Genomic DNA, 24927 nt, shown 5'->3' with positions numbered 1-24927 from the left:
ATATGTCTCGGTCTGTTACCTTCCCAGATGACTGAATACCCTTGATCACTGCCAGACAGACGATGAGCCAGGCGGCGAACAGGGACAGGGTCATCTTCCAGTTGAGGCCTCCGCTGTCCTCGATGGTGCTGGTGATGTTCAAGGTCTGCCGGTACCAGAAGTAGGTGGTGGCAGAAGACTTTTCACACTCCGGTTCGATTACTAGAAGAGGAGGGGAGAGGGGGAGGAGAGAGGGGAGAGAGGGAGGAGAGAGGCGAGAAGGGGAGTGGGGGGGGGGAGATGGGTAGAGGTGGAGGAGAGAGGGGAGAGGGGGAGGAGAAGGGGAGAAGGGAAGATAAAGAGGGGGAGGAGAAGGGGAGAGGGGGAAGAGGTAGGTGAGAGGGGAGAGGCAGAGGAGAAAGAGAGAAGGGGATGAGATAGGTGAGAGGGAAGGAGAGGAGAGAGGGGAGAGGGGTGAGAGGGGGAGGAGAGAGGGGTGAGAGGGGAGGAGAGAGGGGTGAGATGGAAGGAGAGAGGGGTGAGAGGGGGAGGAGAGAGGGGAGAGAGGGGGACAAGGTTTGAGAAATGTGGAGTGAGAAATAGAAATAGCTGTGAAATAGAGTAAAGTCTTAGATGGTGCGGTAGTGAATCTATCTATCTATCTATCTATCTATCTATCTATCTATCTATCTATCTATCTATCTATCTATCTATCTGTCTGTCTGTCTGTCTGTCTGTCTGTCTGTCTGTCTGTCTGTCTGTCTGTCTGTCTGTCTGTCTGTCTGTCTGTCTGTCTGTCTGTGTCTGTGTCTGTCGATCTGAACTGGGTTGGATAGTCCTTAAACTGATCTGAACTGGGTTGGATAGTCCTTAAACTGATCTGAACTGGGTTGGATAGTCCTTAAACTGATCTGAGAGAGCAGCTCTGATGCTGCATCATGTCAGAACGTATGACCAAGTCTCTGTGAGTATTCAGCATGCCCCGCGGCTGACAGCCGCCAAAGAGGGAATGGCAGGCAGCCGCAGCACACAGTCAAGAGGCAGGAGGTAGGGAACCCTATGTTAGCCTTTAGCTCATCCACTCACCTCACATTAGCATTTACGTTAGCATGTTAGTATTAGTTGTATGTACATTAGCATTTACGTTAGCATGTTAGTATTAGTTGTCTGTACATTAGCATTTACGTTAGCATGTTAGTATTAGTTGTCTGTACATTAGCATTTACGTTAGCATGTTAGTATTAGTTGTCTGTACATTCGAATTTACGTTAGCATGTTAGTAGTAGTTGTCTGTACATTAGCATTTACGTTACCATGTTAGTATTAGTTGTCTGTACATTAGCATTTACGTTAGCATGTTAGTATTAGTTGTCTGTACATTTTGAGAGTATTTTGTGTTTTGTACTCACTGGCTTGGCTCCCGTTGCCCACCCTGATGGGGCACTCTGCCCAGGGCAGCGGGTACTGGAAGGACTGGAAGAAGTAGAAGATACTCCAGCCGATAATCACGTTGTAGTACAGGCCCACGAAGCCACACACCTGGAGAGAGACAGAGAGAGGTAGAACAATCCTTAGGTCTTCCTAAGAAACCATTGTCATTACTCGACCTACAAAAACATATACACTGCTCAAAAAAATAAAGGGAACACTTAAACAACACAATGTAACTCCAAGTCAATCACACTTCTGTGAAATCAAACTGTCCACTTAGGAAGCAACACTGATTGACAATAAATTTCACATGCTGTTGTGCAAATGGAATAGACAACAGGTGGAAATTATAGGCAATTAGCAAGACACCCCCAATAAAAGAGTGGTTCTGCAGGTGGTGACCACAGACCACTTCTCAGTTCCTATGCTTCCTGGCTGATGTTTTGGTCACTTTTGAATGCTGGCGGTGCTTTCACTCTAGTGGTAGCATGAGACGGAGTCTACAACCCACCCAAGTGGCTCAGGTAGTGTAGCTCATCCAGGATGGCACATCAATGCGAGCTGTGGCAAGAAGGTTTGCTGTGTCTGTCAGCGTAGTGTCCAGAGCATGGAGGCGCTACCAGGGGACAGGCCAGTACATCAGGAGACGTGGAGGAGGCCGTAGGAGGGCAACAACCCAGCAGCAGGACCACTACCTCCGCCTTTGTGCAAGAAGGAGCAGGAGGAGCACTGCCAGAGCCCTGCAAAATGACCTCCAGCAGGCCACAAATGTGCATGTGTCTGCTCAAACGGTCAGAAACAGACTCCATGAGGGTGGTATGAGGGCCCGACGTCCACAGGTGGGGGTTGTGCTTACAGCCCAACACCGTGCAGGACGTTTGGCATTTGCCAGAGAACACCAAGATTGGCAAATTCCCCACTGGCGCCCTGTGCTCTTCACAGATGAAAGCAGGTTCACACTGAGCACATGTGACAGACGTGACAGTCTGGAGACGCCGTGGAGAACGTTCTGCTGCCTGCAACATCCTCCAGCATGACCGGTTTGGCGGTGGGTCAGTCATGGTGTGGGGTGGCATTTCTTTGGGGGGCAGCACAGCCCTCCATGGGCTCGCCAGAGGTAGCCTGACTGCCATTAGGTACCGAGATGAGATCCTCAGACCCCTTGTGAGACCATATGCTGGTGCGGTTGGCCCTGGGTTCCTCCTAATGCAAGACAATGCTAGACCTCATGTGGCTGGAGTGTGTCAGCAGTTCCTGCAAGAGGAAGGCATTGATGCTATGGACTGGCCCGCCCGTTCCCCAGACCTGAATCCAATTGAGCACGTCTGGGACATCATGTCTCGCTCCATCCACCAACGCCACGTTGCACCACAGACTGTCCAGGAGTTGGCGGATGCTTTAGTCCAGGTCTGGGAGGAGATCCCTCAGGAGACCATCCGCCACATCATCAGGAGCATGCCCAGGCGCTGTAGGGAGGTCATACAGGCACGTGGAGGCCACACACACTACTGAGCCTCATTTTGACTTGTTTTAAGGACATTACATCAAAGTTGGATCAGCCTGTAGTGTGGTTTTCCACTTTAAGTTTGAGTGTGACTCCAAATCCAGACCTCCATGGGTTGATACATTTGATTTCCATTGATAATTTTTGTGTGATTTTGTTGTCAGCACATTCAACTATGTAAAGAAAAAAGTATTTAATAAGAATAGTTCATTCATTCAGATCTAGGATGTGTTATTTTAGTGTTCCCTTAATTTTTTTGAGCAGTGTATTTTTTGTGTATTCAGGTGTATTTATATTGTTAATTTGCTATGTTGTGGGAAACCTATATCATTTCAGAGCTTCCATCAACCAAAAGGGTGGTGTTGTCTAGTTACACAAACACACAGCTTTCCTAGCCAACACAACACACAACACACAAAGCTAAACAAGGCAACTCAATTCACATTCTGTAGGCTATACGAACAGGACCGCTTCTCCTGTGTTCTCTGCTCAGACACTCGTGTAGCCCACAGCTGAAGTGTCTATGAATAATAGAAGTGTGTTCTTCCAGCAGTGTTCTAGCTGGTCGTCAGTGGTCGTATTTATAGCTTCTGGGCAGAGCTGAGCTCCTAGTGTTACATCCAGCCTGCCTCAGCCCTCACGGCCTCTGTTTCAGCCCTCACTGCCTCTGGCTCAGCCCTCACTGCCTCTGGCTCAGCCCTCACTGCCTCTGGCTCAGCCCTCACTGCCTCTGTCTCAGCCCTCACTGCCTCTGCCTCAGCCCTCACTGCCCCTGCCTCAGCCCCCCCCCCCTTCTGTCTCAGCCCTCACTGCCTCTGTCTCAGCCCTCACTGCCTCTGGCTCAGCCCTCACTGCCTCTGTCTCAGCCCTCACTGCCCCTGCCTCAGCCCCCCCCTTCTGTCTCAGCCCTCACTGCCTCTGTCTCAGCCCTCACTGCCTCTGTCTCAGCCCTCACTGCCTCTGCCTCAGCCCTCACTGCCTCTGCCTCAGCCCTCACTGCCTCTGCCTCAGCCCTCACTGCCTCTGTCTCAGCCCTCACTGCCTCTGTCTCAGCCCTCACTGCCTCTGCCTCAGCCCTCACTGCCTCTGCCTCAGCCCTCACTGCCTCTGTCTCAGCCCTCACTGCCTCTGCCTCAGGGCTGCATATTGCTATTAGGCCTCTTGCACTGACTGCAACATCCAATAGCCACAGTACAGCATACTACTTAGAATGTATGTCCAATACAATGCTTCATTCTAAGACGTATATCCAATACACAGTAGCAGCTTCCCTCAGAGGCCTTCCCACAGAAGCAGCTTCCCTCAGAGGCCTTCCCACATTAGCGGCTTCCCACAGAAGGCCTTCCCAAATTAGCGGCTTCCCACAGAAGACCTTCCCACAGTAGTAGCTGCTTCCAGACTTGGTGCACTGGTACCACTTGCCGTGCGGTAGCAGAGAGAACAGTCTGGCTTGGGTGGCTGGAGTCTTTGACAATTTTTGGGGCATTCCTTTGACACCGCCTGGTATAGAGTGTAGCGCCTTACGGTCAGGTGCCTTGCAGTCGCCGTACCAAGCGGTGATGCAGCCAGTCAATATGCTCTCAATGGTGCAGCTGTAGAACCTTTTGAGGATCTGAGGGCCCATGCCAAATACTTTTCAGTCTCATAAGGGGGAAGAGGCGATGTCATGCCCTCTTCACAACTGTGTGGGTGTGTGTGTTTACCATGTTGATTCCTTAGTGATAAGGACACCAAGGAACTTGAGTGAGTGTGTGTGTGTGTGTGTGTGTGTCTCTCTCTGTGTGTGTGTGTCTCTGTGTGTGTGTGTGTGTGTCTCTGTGTGTGTGTGTGTGTGTGTGTGTGTGTGTGTGTGTGTGTGTGTGTGTGTGTGTGTGTGTGTGTGTGTGTGTGTGTGTGTGTGTGTGTGTGTGCATCTCACCATTAGACTGGAGACACCGATGCCTCCTAGCTGAGGGTAAACATAGTTCCACACTCCAATACTCCCACGCCGGATCCTCTGGCCCACCGCCAGCTCCAGAAAGAACAGAGGGATCCCAATGAGAATGAGGAGGATTAAGTAAGGGACCAGGTACGCACCTGAGAGAGGAGGGGAGGAGGGAGGGATGGAGAGAGAGAGAGAGAGAGAGAGAGAGAGAGCGAGAGAGGTAAAGAGAGGTAGAGAGATAGAGAGAGAGAGAGAGAGAGAGAGAGAGAGAGAGAGAGAGAGAGAGAGTCAATTACAATCAGTAAAGGTCAAACTTGAAACAGCCTTATGGATGGAAGGAAAAGGCCAGCTCAGAAATGTCTCAAGCCAACCAAACAAAGCCAGACTACTTTTTCATGTCGTCTATTATTGGTCTCCCGTGTGGCGTAGTGGTCTAAGGCACTGCATCTCAGTGCTGGAGATGTCACTACAGACCCTGGTTTGATTCCAGGCTGTATCACAACTGGCTGTGATTGGGAGTCCCATAGGGTGGTGCACAACTGGCACAGCGTCATCTGGGTTAGTGTTTGGCTGGGGTAGGCTGTCATTGTAAATAAGAATTTGTTCTTAACTGACTTGCCTAGTCAAATAAAGGTTAAATAATAAAATCAAACTCCTGCAGCCTCACCACCTCCTGTCTCTCTCCGTCTTCCACTAAAACTCTTCCTCTTTTAGCTCCACTGTGCACACAGAGCATCATCATGCATCACCATCACTCACAAACAACAAGTCCAGTTGAGAGAGAAGACATTGGCGACAGAGGATTTCAGCCGGATAGAACACACACACACACACTAAAACACACACACACACACACACACACACACACACACACACACACACACACACACACACACACACACACACACACACACACACAGAGACACACACACACACAGAGAGAGAACTGTGTGGGGGGGCTCCATGACTCCTTCATCAGGGAGGGTTGAGAACTGTGTGTGGGGGCTCCATGACTCCTTCATCAGGGAGGGTTGAGAACTGTGTGGGGGGCTCCATGACTCCTTCATCAGGGAGGGTTGAGAACTGTGTGGGGGGGGGCTCCATGACTCCTTCATCAGGGAGGGTTGAGAACTGTGTGGGGGGGGGGGGGCTCCATGACTCCTTCATCAGGGAGGGTTGAGAACTGTGTGGGGGGGCTCCATGACTCCTTCATCAGGGAGGGTTGAGAACTGTGTGGGGGGGGCTCCATGACTCCTTCATCAGGGAGGGTTGAGAACTGTTTGGGGGGGCTCCATGACTCCTTTATCAGGGATGGTTGAGAACTGGGGGGGGGGGGGGGGGGGGGGGGCTCCATGACTCCTTCATCAGGGAGGGTTGAGAACGGGGGGGGGGGGGGGGGGGGGGGGCTCCATGACTCCTTCATCAGGGATGGTTGAGAACTGGGGGAGGGGGGGGCTCCATGACTTGACTCCTTCATCAGGGAGGGTTGAGAACTGGGGGGGGGGCTCCATGACTCCTTCATCAGGGAGGGTTGAGAACTGGGGGGGGACTCCATGACTCCTTCATCAGGGAGGGTTGAGAACTGGGGGGGGGACTCCATGACTCGTTCATCAGGGAGGGTTGAGAACTGGGGGGGGGGGGGGGGGGCTCCATGACTCCTTCATCAGGGAGGGTTGAGAACTGGGGGGGGGGGGGGGGGGGGGCTCCATGACTCCTTCATCAGGGAGGGTTGAGAACTGGGGGGGGCTCCATGACTCCTTCATCAGGGAGGGTTGAGAACTGGGGGGGGGGGGGGCTCCATGACTCCTTCATCAGGGAGGGTTGAGAACTGTGTGGGGGGGGCTCCATGACTCCTTTATCAGGGATGGTTGAGAACTGGGGGGGGGGGGGGGGGCTCCATGACTCCTTCATCAGGGAGGGTGGAGAACTGGGGGGGGGGGGGGGGGCTCCATGACTCCTTCATCAGGGAGGGTTGAGAACTGTGTGGGGGGGGGGCTCCATGACTCCTTTATCAGGGATGGTTGAGAACTGGGGGGGGGGGGGGCTCCATGACTCCTTTATCAGGGATGGTTGAGAACTGGGGGGGGGGGGGGCTCCATGACTCCTTCATCAGGGAGGGTTGAGAACTGTGTGGGGGGGGGGGGGGGGCTCCATGACTCCTTTATCAGGGAGGGTTGAGAACTGTGTGGGGGGGCTCCATGACTCCTTCATCAGGGAGGGTTGAGAACTGGGGGGGGGGGGGGCTCCATGACTCCTTCATCAGGGAGGGTTGAGAACTGTGGAGGGGGCTCCATGACTCCTTCATATCAGGGATGGTTGAGAACTGGGGGGGGCTCCATGACTCCTTCATCAGGGAGGGTTGAGAACTGTGTGGGGGGGGGGGGGGCTCCATGACTCCTTTATCAGGGATGGTTGAGAACTGGGGGGGGGGGGGGGGGGCTCCATGACTCCTTTATCAGGGATGGTTGAGAACTGGGGGGGGGGGGCTCCATGACTCCTTCATCAGGGAGGGTTGAGAACTGTGTGGGGGGGGGCTCCATGACTCCTTCATCAGGGAGGGTTGAGAACTGGGGGGGGGGCTCCATGACTCCTTCATCAGGGAGGGTTGAGAACTGTGGAGGGGGCTCCATGACTCCTTCATATCAGGGATGGTTGAGAACTGGGCGGGGGGGCTCCATGACTCCTTCATCAGGGATGGTTGAGAACTGTGTGGGGGGGGCTCCATGACTCCTTCATCAGGGATGGTTGAGAACTGGGGGGGGGGGGGGGGGGGGCTCCATGACTCCTTTATCAGGGAGGGTTGAGAACTGTGGGGGGGGGGGGGGGGCTCCATGACTCCTTCATCAGGGAGGGTTGAGAACTGTGGAGGGGGCTCCATGACTCCTTCATCAGGGAGGGTTGAGAACTGTGGAGGGGGCTCCATGACTCCTTCATATCAGGGATGGTTGAGAACTGGGGGGGGCTCCATGACTCCTTCATCAGGGAGGGTTGAGAACTGTGTGGGGGGGGGGGCTCCATGACTCCTTTATCAGGGATGGTTGAGAACTGGGGGGGGGGGGGGGGGCTCCATGACTCCTTCATCAGGGATGGTTGAGAACTGGGGGGGGGGGGGGGGGCTCCATGACTCCTTTATCAGGGATGGTTGAGAACTGGGGGGGGGGGGGCTCCATGACTCCTTCATCAGGGAGGGTTGAGAACTGGGGGGGGGGGGGCTCCATGACTCCTTCATCAGGGGGGGTTGAGAACTGGGGGGGGGGGGGGGGGGGGGCTCCATGACTCCTTCATCAGGGAGGGTTGAGAACTGTGGAGGGGGCTCCATGACTCCTTCATATCAGGGATGGTTGAGAACTGGGCGGGGGGGCTCCATGACTCCTTCATCAGGGATGGTTGAGAACTGTGTGGGGGGGGCTCCATGACTCCTTCATCAGGGATGGTTGAGAACTGGGGGGGGGGGGGGGGGCTCCATGACTCCTTCATCAGGGATGGTTGAGAACTGGGGGGGGGGCTCCATGACTCCTTTATCAGGGATGGTTGAGAACTGGTGGGGGGAGCTCCATGACTCCTTCATCAGGGAGGGTTGAGAACTGTGTGGGGGGGGCTCCATGACTCCTTCATCAGGGATGGTTGAGAACTGGGGGGGGGGGGGGGGGGCTCCATGACTCCTTTATCAGGGATGGTTGACAACTGGGAGGGGGGGCTCCATGACTCCTTCATCAGGGATGGTTGAGAACTGGGGGGGGGGGGGCTCCATGACTCCTTTATCAGGGATGGTTGAGAACTGGGGGGGGGGGGGGGGCTCCATGACTCCTTCATCAGGGAGGGTTGAGAACTGTGTGGGGGGGGGGGGGGGGCTCCATGACTCCTTCATCAGGGATGGTTGAGAACTGGAGGGGGGGCTCCATGACTCCTTTATCAGGGATGGTTGACAACTGGGGGGGAGCTCCATGACTCCTTCATCAGGGATGGTTGAGAACTGGGGGGGGGGGGGGGGGGGGCTCCATGACTCCTTCATTAGGGATGGTTGAGAACTGGGGGGGCTCCATGACTCCTTCATCAAGGATGGTTGAGAACTGGGGGGCCCTCCATGACTACTTCATCAGGGATGGTTGAGAACTGTGGGGCCCTCCATGACTACTTCATTATCCTGAGAATGAGTAGGCTGTTGATGCATGGTACGACTGCTTCATTGTCCTCCAAGCAAATAGTGTCACTGTCACATTACAGAGAAAATACATCTGCGACATTTAAGCTAATGTAGCTCTCATTTCCTGAATGCCAAGTGCAGTTTATTGCAGAATGCCCAATGCACTCAATTATGACTGAGTATCTGTTCACAGAGCTGATACAGTGCAGTGTTCAGAGTAGGACAGTATCCCAGTGGAGGGTAGTACTATGGTACTGCATTACTAGTATAGTCTAGGACAGTATCCCAGTGGAGGGTAGTACTATGGTACTACATTACTAGTATAGTCTAGGACAGTATCCCAGTGGAGGGTAGTACTATGGTACTACATTACTAGTATAGTCTAGGACAGTATCCCAGTTGAGGGTAATACTAGGGTATACTAGGGTACTATAATACTAGGGTATACTAGGGTACTATAGTAATAGGGTATACCAGGGTACTATAGTAATATGGTATACTAGGGTACTATAATACGAGGGTATACTGGGGTACTATAATACTAGGGTATACTAGGGTACTATAGTAATAGGGTATACTAGGGTACTATAGTAATAGGGTATACTAGGGTACTATAGTACTAGGGTATAATAGGGTACTATAATAATAGGGAATACTAGGGTACTATAGTACTAGGGTATACTAGGGTACTATTTTAATAGGGTATACCAGGGTACTATAGTACTAGGGTATAATAGGGTACTATAATAATAGGGAATACTAGGGTACTATAGTACTAGGGTATACTAGGGTACTATTTTAATAGGGTATACCAGGGTACTATAGTACTAGGGTATACTAGGGTACTATAGTAATAGGGTATACTAGGGTACTATAGTAATAGGGTATACTAGGGTACTATAGTAATAGGGTATACTAGGGTACTATAATACTAGGGTATACTAGGGTACTATAATACTAGGGTATACTAGGGTACTATAGTAATAGGATATACTAGGGTACTATAGTAATAGGGTATACTAGGGTACTATAGTAATAGGGTATACTAGGGTACTATAGTACTAGGGTATACTAGGGTACTATAATAATAGGGAATACTAGGGTACTATAGTACTATGGTATACTAGGGTACTATTTTAATAGGGTATACTAGGGTACTATAGTACTAGGGTATACTAGGGTACTATAGTACTAGGGTATACTACGGTACTATAGTAATAGGGTATACTAGGGTACTATAGTAATAGGGTATACTAGGGTACTATAGTAATAGGGTATACTAGGGTACTATAATACTAGGGTATACTAGGGTACTATAGTAATAGGGTATACTAGGGTACTATAGTAATAGGGTATACTAGGGTACTATAGTAATAGGGTATACTAGGTTCTATAGTACTAGTATAGCCTAGGGCAGTACAGCAGTGATGGCATTAGTTCATACACGCTCTAACCACTAGGCTACCTGCCGCCCCATCTCAAGACATCCCTTCAAATACAGTGTACCTTTAAGTTGTAATTTTGTCGACAGACTCATTAGAATATATCAAGAGAACGGGTTCAGAATATTATGTAGGGATCGATGACAGAAAGCTAAATATATGAATATTCATCTTCTGTTCAGTACCAACAGGTGATCAAAAAGTACTCTGATCTTGTAGATTGCTCAGGTTTAGGAAAGTATTTATGAGTCTGGTTTGGAGAGCCTTCATGCACGAAAGAAAGAAAACGATGGTTTGATTCATTCTGAAAATTGGCACATTCAGTTCTTCAACCCATGGTAATGTTGGAAGATCAGTGTACATAGAATTATAATAGGGGGAACAGTGTACAATAGTAGGCTATACCCTCATCTACTGCCTGCACTAACCATGGAACTGTGTGATGTCACAGCCAAGTATTGCGCCATCATTCCGGTTCAAATTGTTACGGCATGGTCTGCACCCCCACTCCGTAGTGATGGAATTATCCATTTATTTTTATATTATCAACTGTTACTAATGAGCTTCAGCGACAGCCTCACACCCATGACGGCGTTTACAGAGGAAGCAAATTCATGTAAAATAAACAATGTTATTAAATGGAATGATTATGTAGGCTACACCAACTGAAGGGAACTAACAGGTAGTCAAGGGGCGGCAGGTAGCCTAGTGGTTAGAGTGTAGGGGCGGCAGGTAGCCTAGTGGTTAGAGTGTAGGGGCGGCAGGTAGCCTAGTGGTTAGAGTGTAGGGGCGGCAGGTAGCCTAGTGGTTAGAGTGTAGGGGCGGCAGGTAGCCTAGTGGTTAGAGTGTAGGGGCGGCAGGTAGCCTAGTGGTTAGAGTGTAGGGGCGGCAGGTAGCCTAGTGGTTAGAGTGTAGGGGCGGCAGGTAGCCTAGTGGTTAGAGTGTAGGGGCGGCAGGTAGCCTAGTGGTTAGAGTGTAGGGGCGGCAGGTAGTCTAGTGGTTAGAGTCTAGGGGCGGCAGGTAGCGTAGTGGTTAGAGTGTAGGGGCGGCAGGTAGTGTAGTGGTTAGAGCGTAGGGGCGGCAGGTAGCCTAGTGGTTAGAGTGTAGGGGCGGCAGGTAGTCTAGTGGTTAGAGTCTAGGGGCGGCAGGTAGCGTAGTGGTTAGAGTGTAGGGGCGGCAGGTAGTGTAGTGGTTAGAGCGTAGGGGCGGCAGGTAGCCTAGTGGTTAGAGCGTAGGGGCGGCAGGTAGCCTAGTGGTTAGCACGTTGGGCCAATAACCGAAAGTTTACTGGATCGAATCCCTGAGTTGACAAGGTAAAAATCTGTCATTCTGCCCCTGAACAAGGCAGTTAACCCACTGTTCCCTGGTAGGCTGTCATTGTAAAATAATAATTTGTTCTAAACTGACTTGCCTAGTTAAATAAAGGTTCAATTTAAACAATAAATTGGCAGTTGGTTATTAGGCCTACTGACGGGCGATACTGATAGCGACTAATATTTAACATGATAGAAACAGGAACCTCTTACGCTGTCATTGCCACCTGCTCTCCACTGTGTAGATGTCCTGAGAGGCTGATCCTATGGCAACATGTGATCCACAGCACATAAGTCATGATAGAAGCATATTTTCCACCTGCTAAATTGGGTCTTGTCACCCAATATCAGCCATAAGAGCTGGAGGGTTATCTTTTTCTATGTCTGAACCCTGATTGTGAACGTCATCATTACTGTCATCATCATCATCATCATCATCATCATCCTTATAACACAGTTCACTTAGGTCAAATAAAGATACACTGGGTTCTCCCCATTATTCCCCACCAGAGACTACATTACCCAGAATCTCCAGTACCCACCTCCTCCATTCTTCTGACACAGGTAAGGGAACCTCCAGACGTTGCCCAGGCCTACAGAAAAGCCAACCTGGGCCAGGATGTACTGCAGCTTGCTGTTCCAGGCCGGCCTCCCCTCCTCGTCCCCTGGAGAAGGTAGCAGGCCCTTGCCCATGGCCGGCTGGGCCCCGGGGCTGAGACCCATACTCATCCGGCTGCTCTTATAGTCCAGGGGCTCAGCCAGGGTCAGGAGGTCCGCCACTGACTCAGTGACTGGATCACTGTGAGGGAGTCCCAGGGTCACCTTGCTGTTCTTAAGCATGGTGACGGTGGGTGGTAGGAGTCTGACGGCTAGGGTCAGAGATGTTCAGAGGGTCGAATACACAGAGATGTGAAGAAGGAGACGGTTGGGATACGCTGCTTTGTCCAGAATCTGTGAAGAGAAAGGTTAAGAGATGGTTACTGAATCAAATCAAATCAAATCAAAATCAAATCAAATTTATTTATATAGCCCTTCGTACATCAGCTGATATCTCAAAGTGCTGTACAGAAACCCAGCCTAAAGCCCCAAACAGCAAGCAATGCAGGTGTAGAAGCACGGTGGCTAGGAAAAACTCCCTAGAAAGGCCAAAACATAGGAAGAAACCTAGAGGGGAACCAGGCTATGAGGGGTGGCCAGTCCTCTTCTGGCTGAATAAAACTGTATTATCAACAAGACCAAGGTGAAAATATGTTATTTCTGTTGGCCACCATTTCTGTGTATCAGTGGAACATTGTATTACAAACCACAATAAATTCTGAAATCCATTTAAAGCTGAGTCACATGGGTGACATTGCTGATCACATGAGTTGCAGCCAATGTGGGGGGTCTGTTTGTGTGATTACTGGCCTTGAGAATATTGAGTACAAGTAAACAAAGAAAACAAATCTAATTTGTCCACGTCATATATTATTTAGAAAAAATGTGGAGGTGTGTCCATGTCTAGAGTTACCGCTACAGTTTAGGTTTGAATATTTTGTGTGACCAAGCTGTCTATTAATACCATTCAGCTCGACTACAACAGCCATTCCAGTGCCTGCAGTGCCTCTCCTGTACCAGCATTGAAAAAAAATCCCAGTTGACCAAATGAAAAGGCAGCTGAGCAGTTCTACTTCTGGTTGAATGAGCTGTATTGTCCAGTATCTATCATTATAAGGCCATTTGCATAGAAAATCTGACTGGAAATCGGCTGAGTTCAACTCCGTGTGTAATTGATTGTAACGCTGCCTGGCTGGCTGGGTGCTGGCTGGCTTGCTGGCTGGGTGCTGGCTGGCTGGCTGGCTGGCTGGCTGGGTGCTGGCTGGCTGCCTGGCTGCCTGGCTGCCTGGCTGGCTGGCTGGGTGCTGGCTGGCTGGCTGGGTGCTGGCTGGCTGCCTGGCTGCCTGGCTGGCTGGGTGCTGGCTGGCTGGCTGGCTGGGTGCTGGCTGGCTGGCTGGCTGGGTGCTGGCTGGCTGGCTGGCTGGCTGGCTGGGTGCTGGCTGGCTGGCTGGCTGGCTGGGTGGGTGCTGGCTGGCTGGCTGGCTGGTTGCTGGCTGGCCGGCTGGGTGCTGGATGCTGGGTGCTGGCTGGCTGGTTGCCGGCTGGCTGGGTGGGTGCTGGTCAGCCAGCCAGCCAGGGTCCTTCACTTTTCTTCCTCGGGGGACTGTTGGTTTAGCCCAATAGCTGATGAGAAAGCCTGTGCTAAGTAGACTGAGTAGAGGACCAGCGCACGCAAGATTTGGTCCTGAGTTCTGGCACCACGGCAGATAGTTCTGGCACCGCGGCAGACAGTTCTGGCACCGCGGCAGACAGTTCTGGCACCGCGGCAGACAGTTCTGGCACCGCGGCAGACAGTTCTGGCACCGCGGCAGACAGTTCGGGCACCGCGGCAGACAGTTCTGGCACCGCGGCAGACAGTTCTGGCACCGCGGCTGACAGTTCTGACACCGCGGCAGACAGTTCTGACACCGCGGCAGACAGTTCTGGCACCGCGGCTGACAGTTCTGACACCGCGGCAGACAGTTCTGGCACCACGGCAGACAGTTCTGGCACGACGGCAGACAGTTCTGGCACGACGGCAGACAGTTCTGGCACGACGGCAGACAGTTCTGGCACGACGGCAGACAGTTCTGGCACGACGGCAGACAGTTCTGGCACCACAACAACTGACAGCAGAAGGAGTTCTGGCACCACAACAGCAGACAGCAGACAGCAGACAGGCAGTCCCAAGTGCAACAGAGGTGGAGCTGTGAAGCTTGTCTGAGACCTGAAAACGTGCGTTAGCTCCTCGGGCTAATGCCTAGGCTTTACTCAGCAGGCTAACACAGTCGAAGCCACACAATGTTTGAATGGGCTTAAATACTTTAAATTGACATGAAATACTTGACATTTACATGAAACAGACAATAATGGGACGACAAGGACGTCAACGGTTAAAACGCCAAGCAACAACTAAGCCAAGAGATAAGACCTCAGATTGGGGCATATATCTTGAAAGTCATATTATCAGACTTTGAGGTAAACCTTCTGAGCTGTTTCAGAGACTGGCTCTAAAGACATCACCTGTCAGACGACAGACAGGTTTGTTTGATCTAAACTGAGGCCACTGAAGCTGTGAGGGTCAAGAGACCAGCTAGAGGATATAATTAAACATGGTGTGCAGCAGGGAGGGAGTGCTTACGGAGGTGGCCACCCAGAGACCAGTCCAACTGCACTCTGTCTGCACGCAACATCACATTCCTTAGCTAGAACAATCTCCTGCAGTCACGACATGCTGCTTTCACATACTACTCAGTGGACTCAGTCAGTATTCAATTAAACATGGCTCATCCCTTGGTTCTCACACACTCAGTACTCAACACCTCTTGACCTCTTCCAGAGAATAGATATTAGAGATAAATCAAGGCTTTGTCCCAAATGGCATCCTAAACCATATATAGTGCACTACTTTTGACCCCAAACCTATAGGCCCTGGTCAAAAGTAGTGCACTATATAGGGTGCCATTTGGGGACTTACACAATATGTATCTCTGAAGTCTACAGCACTTCATCACATAGTCATCAGTTTAGTCTCAGTCTCACTGTGGCAGCCTATACACAGTACATTGTAATTGGTTTCAAAAAATAGTTGGTAAACAAACTATAGCGAGACAAAATGTTCAAAGTCTCCAGGAGATGTGCATCCTAAATGGCACCCTATTCCCTATCACTGCATACAATAACCTGTTTCCCAGTGTGCACATGTACAGTACCAGTATAAGGTCTGGAAACACCTACTCATTCAACGTTTTTTCTTTATTTTTACAATTTTCTACATTGTAGAATAATAGTGAAGACATCAAAACTATGAAATAACACATATGGAATCATGTAGTAACCAAAAAATGTGTTAAAAGAATCTAAATATATTTTATATTTTTGATTCTTCAAAGTAGCCACCCTTCGCCTTGATGACAGCTTTGCACACTGTTGGCATTATCTCAACCAGCTTCATGAGGAATGCTTTTCCAAAAGTCTTGAAGGAGTTCCCACATATGCTGAGCACTTGTTGGCTGCTTTTCCTTCACTCTGCGTTCCAACTCATCCCAAATCATCTCAATTGGGTTGAGGTCGGGTGATTGTGGAGGCCAGGTCATCTGATGAAGCACTCCATCACTCTCCTTCTTGGTCAAATAGCCCTTACACATCCTGGAGGTGTGTTTTGGGTCATTGTCTTGTTGAAAAACAAATGATAGTCCCACTAAGCGCAAATAAGATTGGATGGCGTATCGCTGCAGAATGCTGTGGTAGCCATGCTGGTTAAGTGTGCCGTGAATTATAAATAAATTACTGACAGTGTTACCAGCAAAGCACCCCCACACCATCACACCTCCTCCATGCCTCACTGTGGGAACCACACATGTGGAGATCATCCGTTCACCTACTCAGCGTCACACAAAGACACGGCGGTTGGAACCAAAAATCTCAAATTTGAGCTCATCAGACCAAAGAACAGATTTCCACCGGTCTAATGTCCATTGCTCGTGTTTCTTGGCCCAAGCAAGTGTCTTCTTCTTATTGGTGTCCTTTTAGTAGTGGTTTCTTTGCAGCAATTCGACCATGAAGGCCTGATTCACACAGTTTTCTCTGAACAGTTGATGTAGAGATGTGTCTGTTACTTGAACTAGCTAATGTTGAATATTTGAATCCTGTTAATTTGCTGATGGTCCAAATATGTTGCACAAAATAGTGGTGAGAATATCATACAAAAACTGAATTTCATGTTTTTTCTTTGTCATGCTTCAGGAAGAACAGTCCACCATGTACTGTCTGCTGGTCAGTCAGCTGAGATTAAGCTATACAGACAGTGAGTAGTCCCATAAAGACATGGACTGACCGTAACATTGTTCTACATCTTATAATATTCTCAAGGATTTTGATGCATATAACCACTGCTAATACACCACACTGACTCAGATGCAGCTGCAAATCGGTATTGGAATAAACGAGACAGGCATAAATCGTCGTCGGACACCCCGCACAAAGAGAGCAAAGGAACGGGAAATAAAATAGTGAAGCCGGCGTCACCAGAGACAGATTAGTTTATAAATGTAAACCAATCCATACATTTTAAATACAATAATGAGTTTTGAAAAGTTGAGACTTGTTCCACAGATTTTAGTGTGCTTTTATAGATTTGAGATTCCAGTGTTGCTTATTGAGAGTCCAGTATTGTTTATTGAGATTTCAGTATTGCTTATTGAGATTCCAGTGTTGTTTATTGAGATTCCAGTGTTGCTTATTGAGATTCCAGTGTTGTTTATTGAGATTCCAGTATTGCTTATTGAGATTCCAGTGTTGTTTATTGAGATTTCAGTATTGTTTATTGAGATTCCAGTGTTGTTTATTGAGATTCCAGTGTTGCTTATTGAGATTCCAGTGTTGTGTAGTGGGTACACGCTAATAGCGTTTCAATCAGTTACGTCACTTGCTCTGAAACCTAGAACTAGTGTTTCCCCTTGCTCTGCAAGAGCCGCGGCTTTTGTGGAGCGATGGGTAACGATGCTTCGTGGGTGACTGTTGTCGATGTGTGCAGAGGGTCCCTGGTTCGCGCCCGAAGTCGGGGCGAGGGGACGTACTAAAGTTAAAACTGTTACACTTATTGAGATTCCAGTATTGCTTATTGAGATTCCAGTATTGTTTATTGAGATTCCAGTGTTGTTTATTGAGATTCCAGTATTGCTTATTGAGATTCCAGTATTGTTTATTGCGATTCCAGTGTTGTTTATTGAGATTCCAGTGTTGCTTATTGAGATTCCAGTATTGCTTATTGAGATTCCAGTGTTGCTTATTGAAATTCCAGTGTTGCTTATTGAGATTCCAGTGTTGTTTATTGAGATTCCAGTGTTGCTTATTGAGATTCCAGTGTTGTTTACTGAGATTCCAGTGTTGCTTATTGAGATTCCAGTGTTGCTTATTGAGATTCCAGTGTTGCTTATTGAGATTCCAGTGTTGCTTATTGAGATTCCAGTGTTGCTTATTGAGATTCCAGTATTGCTTATTGAGATTCCAGTGTTGTTTACTGAGATTCCACTGTTGCTTATTGAGATTCCAGTGTTGCTTATTGAGATTCCAGTGTTGCTTATTGAGATTCCAGTATTGCTTATTGAGATTCCAGTGTTGTTTATTGAGATTCCAGTATTGCTTATTGAGATTCCAGTGTTGTTTATTGAGATTCCAGTATTGCTTATTGAGATTCCAGTATTGCTTATTGAGATTCCAGTGTTGCTTATTGAGATTCCAGTGTTGTTTATTGAGATTCCAGTGTTGCTTATTGAGATTCCAGTATTGCTTATTGAGATTCCAGTGTTGTTTATTGAGATTCCAGTATTGCTTATTGAGATTCCAGTGTTGCTTATTGAGATTCCAGTGTTGCTTATTGAGATTCCAGTATTGTTTACTGAGATTCCAGTGTTGCTTATTGAGATTCCAGTGTTGTTTATTGAGATTCCAGTGTTGCTTATTGAGATTCCAGTATTGCTTATTGAGATTCCAGTGTTGTTTATTGAGATTCCAGTATTGCTTATTGAGATTCCAGTGTTGCTTATTGAGATTCCAGTGTTGCTTATTGAGATTCCAGTATTGTTTACTGAGATTCCAGTGTTGCTTATTGAGATTCCAGTGTTGTTTATTGAGATTCCACTGTTGCTTATTGAGATTCCACTGTTGCTTATTGAGATTCCAGTGTTGCTTATTGAGATTCCAGTGTTGCTTATTGAGATTCCAGTGTTGTTTAATGGCAAAATAACTTGTCTCCTGTAATTATACAGAATCTGGAAAATCAGAATCTGGCATGTCGGCCCAAAAATAACTCTGCTGAAAAGAAGCAGCGTTTTGCGGGTGCAACTGAAGACATGATGTCTGATGTGGAGACAGACTCAGAGGAGACGGATTCCTTTTGAAGAACTTCCCCACCCTGACTCCTCCTTGAGTTTGAGGACCTGATTGCATCAGCAGACCGGAGAAGAAGGGCCTTACTGGGGAGAAAAAGCTCCTACTCAGAACATCTGATTGTGCAATAGACCACAGACAATCACAATTTTCCCTGACTCTTCACACCTGCTTCTCAACTAAATTTTTGCTCCTACTCTCACTCACTCATCAACCCTTACATATTCACAGCTAGAACATTGTCACGACTTCCGCCGAAGTTGGTGCCTCTCCTTGTTCGGGCGGCGTTCGGCGGTCGTCGTCACCGGCTTTCTAGCTGCCACCGGATCCACGTTTCTTTTTCCATTTGTTATGTCTTGATTCCATTACGTTATTATTATTTCCCTATTTAACCCTCTGGTTCTCATTATGTTTTGTGCGTGATTGTTCCTGGTTTTGTGTTAGTCTTTTGTGTTAGGGTTTGTTATCCCTGCGTGGATTTATTTGGCAGATTATTTTTTCCGAGTAAAGTACGCACAACTGACACATAACAAACATTACCCTCTTCTTCTAGTTTAAAAAAAAATACACGTGTTGATATTAAAATATTTTTTATATAAATGTCTTGATATTGTTTATTTTTTATATAAATGTCTTGATATTGTGTATTTTTTATATAAATGTCTTGATATTGTGTATTTTCATATAAATGTGTTGATGTTGTCAATTTATTTATAAATGTGTTGATATTGTCTGAAACTAGGGTATTTGGTGCAGTGAGTACAGTCCACTACTTTTGACCAGGGTCCATAGGGCTCTGGTCAAAAGTAGTACACTACGTAGAGAATAGGGTGCCATTTGGGACGCAGCCTTGGGGATGTAACATCGTTTCTGGCCTATTTATGGAACGTATGCAAATAATGGTCAAGTTTCTATTGTGACGAGATGATGTTTAAATGATCATATTGAAATGGACTGAGTGATTCACTTCAAACTGTCTTATAGGAAGTCAGAGAGAGAGAGAGAGGGGTAAGCTAGAGCAGACCAGTCACTGTACTCTTGTCGTATCTGCTCCCACTGGTATCAACTACAGTGGCGGTCAGTGCTGTTTAAGATGACGGAGGACGATTCGTTTTTCATGAGCGTGGCCTTATTTCTATTACAGCATATTGGCTGATTGTCATTCATATTCCATTCACCCAGTTCAATGTAACAGCGATAGTTTTAGGCTACTACTGTACACGATATTCTAATTTTCCCAATACCCATCGTGAGGTTGCTAGAACCTAGCCTATGAATGAACGTTTACAACGTAGGTAAACATACGTCGAGAGACAAATTTGAGGTGACAGACAGTGACACATGGACAGACAGTGACACATTCAATACCGCCTTGCACACTCTTGCCTGCATCTAGCTGAAATAAGGTGTAATCATTAGTCCAACAGTTGCAAACAATAGTTTCTATTGGACAAATTCAGGTATGTTTATCCCCGTTTTGTTCCGTTTGCTTACGTTTAGGATTTTTTTTCAACGGAATCAGCAGAATGAATACATCCTGATCACCCGTTAACACAGTTCACTTTCATAGCAGCCATGTTGTATTCCTTCTCGCATCAATGCGCTCTCCTCCTCTCACCTCTCCCTTCGCTTGAGGACTTCAATGCACAACACATCAGCTGTATGTGACCAGGTGAAAAAAAACTTTTGAAGCCAAACCGTTGTCACCATGTTAGCTAAAGTAACGTCATAGTCACCTAATAGAACTAACAAGTTAGTAAACCCACTACAATCATGCAGCAACGTTACAGTGTACAGTCAGTAAGCAGTTACACCGGCGGGCCCCGGTGGCAATAAATTAGTAAAACCAAATCTTTACCTTGACTTGGAAGAGTTCCAGTGTTGTGTTGGATAGTCATAGCCAGCTAGCTAACATTTGAGCAGGGTGTTTCATTAGGTTGGACTAGCTAGCTGCATTTGCTAGCGAAGTAAGTGAAACTGAAAGTGAAGAAAAAAATAAGAAATCTCTCTCTCTATTTCTTTCTAGCTTCTCCTTCATTTTGGAAGAAATTAATTTGTTTAAAACTGTTCAACTATTGTCTTTCTCTCTCTTTGAGTCAACAACTCATCACATTTTATGAACTGCAGTGCTAGCTAGCTGTAGCTTATGCTTTCAGTGCTAGATTCATTATCTGATCCTTTGATTGGGTGGACAACATGTCGGTTCATGCTGCAAGAGCTCTGATAGGTTGGAGGACGTCCTCCGGAAGTTGTCATAATTACTGTGTAAGTCTATGGAAAGGGGTGAGAACCATGAGCCTCCAAGGTTTTATATTGAATTCAATGTACCCAGAGGAGGACAGAATCTACACCATGGTGCTACCCTACAGAGTGCTGTTGAGGCTACTGTAGACCTTATTCGCAAAATGTGTTTTAATAAATTATTTGGTGACATGTGAATATATTTATTGTCGTTTTATATAAAAAGGATTACTTTTTAAATGTTTAAAAACATTTATTTTTAAGAAATTCACTGAGGAGGATGGTCCTCCCCTTCCTCCTCTTAGGAGCCTCCACTGATCATTTATGAATGGTGGCATTTCTACAGGTCAAATGACTGGATGGATCCTTGGTAGGCAATGGTTGGTATGCAATGGTTCTTCCTGTTAAATTTAAATCTCATCCCTGCACCATCCAATCTTTCATATAGACAGCTCTTAAAGGACAGCTGCCAATCACATTAAGTCACTGTGACAAGATAGGAGTGAACTAGCCTTACGCTGCCAGACATCACACCGTCACAACTGGGGTCAAGGCTAAGAGTGCATTAATGTTAGGTACAATGGCATGATGGGTGATGTCAAATCAAATCAAATTGAACACAATAGGCAGTAAAGAAAAAGACATCAGAACTTTAGTATAAATAGTAGTTTCAGGATAATGGGTTGAGTAAGTCCTCGGGTTTCCGTCTCAGTTGGTTCAGTACTACAACGAACAATGCTTCGTAAACAAGCTTTAGACTACAAGTGAAATGCTTACTTATGGGGACCTTGACAACAATGTAGAGAGAAAAACAAGAAATAATAGAAAAAAAATAACAAGAGGAATAAATACACAATGAGTAACGATAACTTGAATATATAAACGGTACATGGTGAGTCGATGTGCAGGGGTACGAGGTAATTGAGGTAGATATGTACATATAAAGTGCATTCGGAAAGTATTCAGACCCCTTGACATTTTCCACATTTTGTTACGTTACAGCCTTATTCTGAAATTTATGAAATATTTTTTTCCCCTCATCAATCTAAACATAATACACCATAATAACAAAGTAAAAACAGTTTTTCTTCATCATTCTTACATAAGTATTCAGACCCTTTACTAAGTACTTTGTTGAAGCACCTTTGGCAGCGATTACAGCCTTGGGTCTTCTTGGGTATGACGCTACAAGCTTGGCACACCAGTATTTGGGGAGTTTCTCCGTGCTTCTACACCTGCATTGCTTGCTGTTTGGGGTTTTAGGCTGGGTTTCTGTACAGCACTTCGAGATATTAGCTGATGTACGAAGGGCTATATAAAATAAACTTGATTGATTGATTGATTTCTCCCATTCTTCTCTGCAGATCCTCTCAAGCTCTGTCAGGTTAGATGGGGAGAGTTGCTGCACAGCTATTTTCAGGTCTCTCCAGAGATGTTTGATCGAGTTCATGTCCGGGCTCTGGCTGGGCCACTCATGGACATTCAGAGACTTGTCCCGAAGCCACTCCTGTGTTATCTTGGCTGTGTGCGTAGGGTCGTTGTCCTGTTGAAAGGTAAATCTTCACCCAAGTCTGAGGTCCTGAGCACTCTGGAGCAGGTTTTCATAAAGGATTTCTCTGTACTTTGCTCCATTTGTCTTTCCCTTGATCATGACTCGTCTCACAGTCCCTGCTGCTGAAAAACATCCCCACAGCATGAGGCTGCCACCACCATGCTTCACCGTAAGGATGGTGCCAGGTTTCCACCAAAAGTGATGCTTGGCAATCGGGCCAAAGAGTTCAATCTTGGTTTGATCAGACCAGAGAATCTTGTTTCTCATGGTCTGAGAGTCCTTTAGGTGCCTTTTGGCAAACTCCAAGCGGGCTGTCAAATAAAATCAAATAAAATCATATTTTATTAGTAACATGCGCCGAATACAACAGGTGTAGGTAGACCTTACAGTGAAATGTTTACTTACGAGCCCCTAACCAACAATGCAGTTTAAAAAAAATATGGATAAGAATAAGAGATAAAAGTAACAAGTAATTAAAGAGCAGCAGTAAAATAACAATAGCGAGACTATATACCGGGGGGTACCGATACAGAGTCAATGTGTGGGGGCACCGGTTAGTTGAGGTAGTATGTACATGTAGTGACAATGCATAGATGACAACAGAGAGTAGCAGTGGTGTAAAGATGGGGCGAGCAAATAGTCTGGGTAGCCATTTGACTAGATGTTCAGGAGTCTTATGGCTTGGGGGTAAAAGCTGTTTAGAAGCCTCTTGGACCTAGACTTGGCGCTTCGGTACCGCTTGCCCTGCGGTAGCAGAGAGAACAGTCTTTGACTTGGGTGCCTGGAGTCTTTGGCAATTTTTAGGGCCTTCCTCTGACACCGCCTGGTATAGAGGTCCTGGATGACAGGAAGCTTAGCCCCAGTGATGTACTGGGCCATTTGCACTACCCTCTTTAGTGCCTTGCGGTCGGAGGCCGAGCAGTTGCCATACCAGGCAGTGATGCAGCCAGTCAGGATGCTCTCGATGGTGCAGCTGTAGAACCATTTGAGGATCTAAGGACCCATGCCAAATCTTTTCAGTCTCCTGAAGGGGAATAGGTTTTGTCGTGCCCTCTTCAAGACTGTCTTGGTGTGCTTGGACCATGTTAGTTCGTTGGTGATGTGGACACCAAGGAACTTGAAGCTCTCAACCTGCTCCACTGCAGCCCTGTCGATGAGAATGGGGGGCGTGCTCAGTCCTCTTTTTCCTGTAGACCACACTCATCTCCTTTGTCTTGATCACGTCGAGGGAGAGGTTGTTGTCCTGGCACCACACGGCCAGGTCTCTGACCTCCTCCCTATAGGCCAGGGGTGTCAAAGTCAAATGGACGGAGGGCCAAATAAAAAATTTAGCTACAAGCCGAGGGCCGGACTGTTCGAATGTTCATTGAAAAATTTTTAAATGACGCATATAGTCTAGTGAACCTAATTGAACCTACTGAAAACCTAACAAATATATTCCAATATGATCAGATAAATAAAGCAATATTTTCTTATGGCTCTGTCAGTAATCTTTAATTTTCAACAGACACAAAAGACAAATTTCCTTTATATAAAAATCCCCATAACATGAACATTAAATGAAAGAAACCGGTATTCAAGGCACCATCAGTAGCCTATATTTTCTATTTTAGCAAAAGTGGGCTAAATTTACTTCAAAGAAAAAAACAATAATAGCAATTTTCTATCATCCACTCAACTGAAATATTTTTAAAATATAATTGGATTGAAATACAATAAAATAAAGTGCAAAAATCTATTAATCAAAAACAACACTTTGTTTAAGGAGAAGTAACATGCAGTGAAAACAAATATTAAACTTTAACTTTTAAACTTGAACTGAGTAAAAACTCTAAATATGTGATTGCACAGTAATGTTCACTTGTTTGAGGTTGAGGGTGATACTTGGTGGTGTCCCATCTTTTCCACAAGTTCATCAATGTTCGGGGTAAGGCTCTGAGCTGAGGAAATCCTCAGAATTGAGTGGAGGTGTTCAGCAGTAAGTCGACTTCTGTGTGATGTTTTGTTCAGGTTCATCAAAGAAAACAGTTGTTCACACAGGTATGTGCTGCCAAACATAGACAACGTTTGAGCAGCCTGGATGCGCAGCTGGGGCATTGTGTCGGGGAGGAAACGGGCGAACTCCGCAGCACCCACTGCCGCATATTTTGCCCTCAGTGCATCATTGCATTGGAGGTCAATCAACTCCATTTGGAGGTTTGGTGGTGAGCTTTCCACGTCAACAGCAAATGGGTTACCGAGCAGTTCCAACCTGCTTTTTTGTGCTTCAAAGTCAGCAAATCGGCGTCGAAAGTCAGCGGCAAGCATACCTATTTTATCAGCCAACTGTGCGCTCGGGAACGCACTGGTAGAGAGCTTCTCTTTCATGGTCTGGCAGCTGGGAAAGTGGCTCAAATTTTCTTTCCGCATCTGCGTCTCCCACAGAGTCAGT

General features: G+C 47.2%; 1 protein-coding gene across 1 annotated transcript in view; it reads right to left on the bottom strand.

Annotated features, from left to right (window-relative positions):
- The window catches only part of LOC120059556 (sodium-dependent neutral amino acid transporter SLC6A17-like), a 33631-nt gene extending 21054 nt beyond the window's left edge, over positions 1 to 12577 (bottom strand). The window contains exons 1-4 of the mRNA XM_039008689.1: positions 12280 to 12577; positions 4833 to 4990; positions 1389 to 1518; positions 20 to 201 (exon numbers count right to left, since the gene is read on the bottom strand). Of these exons, the coding sequence (XP_038864617.1) occupies positions 20 to 201; positions 1389 to 1518; positions 4833 to 4990; positions 12280 to 12577 (768 nt within the window). The remainder of the gene's footprint in view (positions 1 to 19; positions 202 to 1388; positions 1519 to 4832; positions 4991 to 12279) is intronic.
- Between the last annotated feature and the right edge of the window lie 12350 nt (positions 12578 to 24927).

Source organism: Salvelinus namaycush, chromosome 14 (assembly GCF_016432855.1).
Source record: "Salvelinus namaycush isolate Seneca chromosome 14, SaNama_1.0, whole genome shotgun sequence".
NCBI lineage: Eukaryota > Metazoa > Chordata > Actinopteri > Salmoniformes > Salmonidae > Salvelinus > Salvelinus namaycush.
This window is presented reverse-complemented; position numbering and strand designations above follow the sequence as displayed.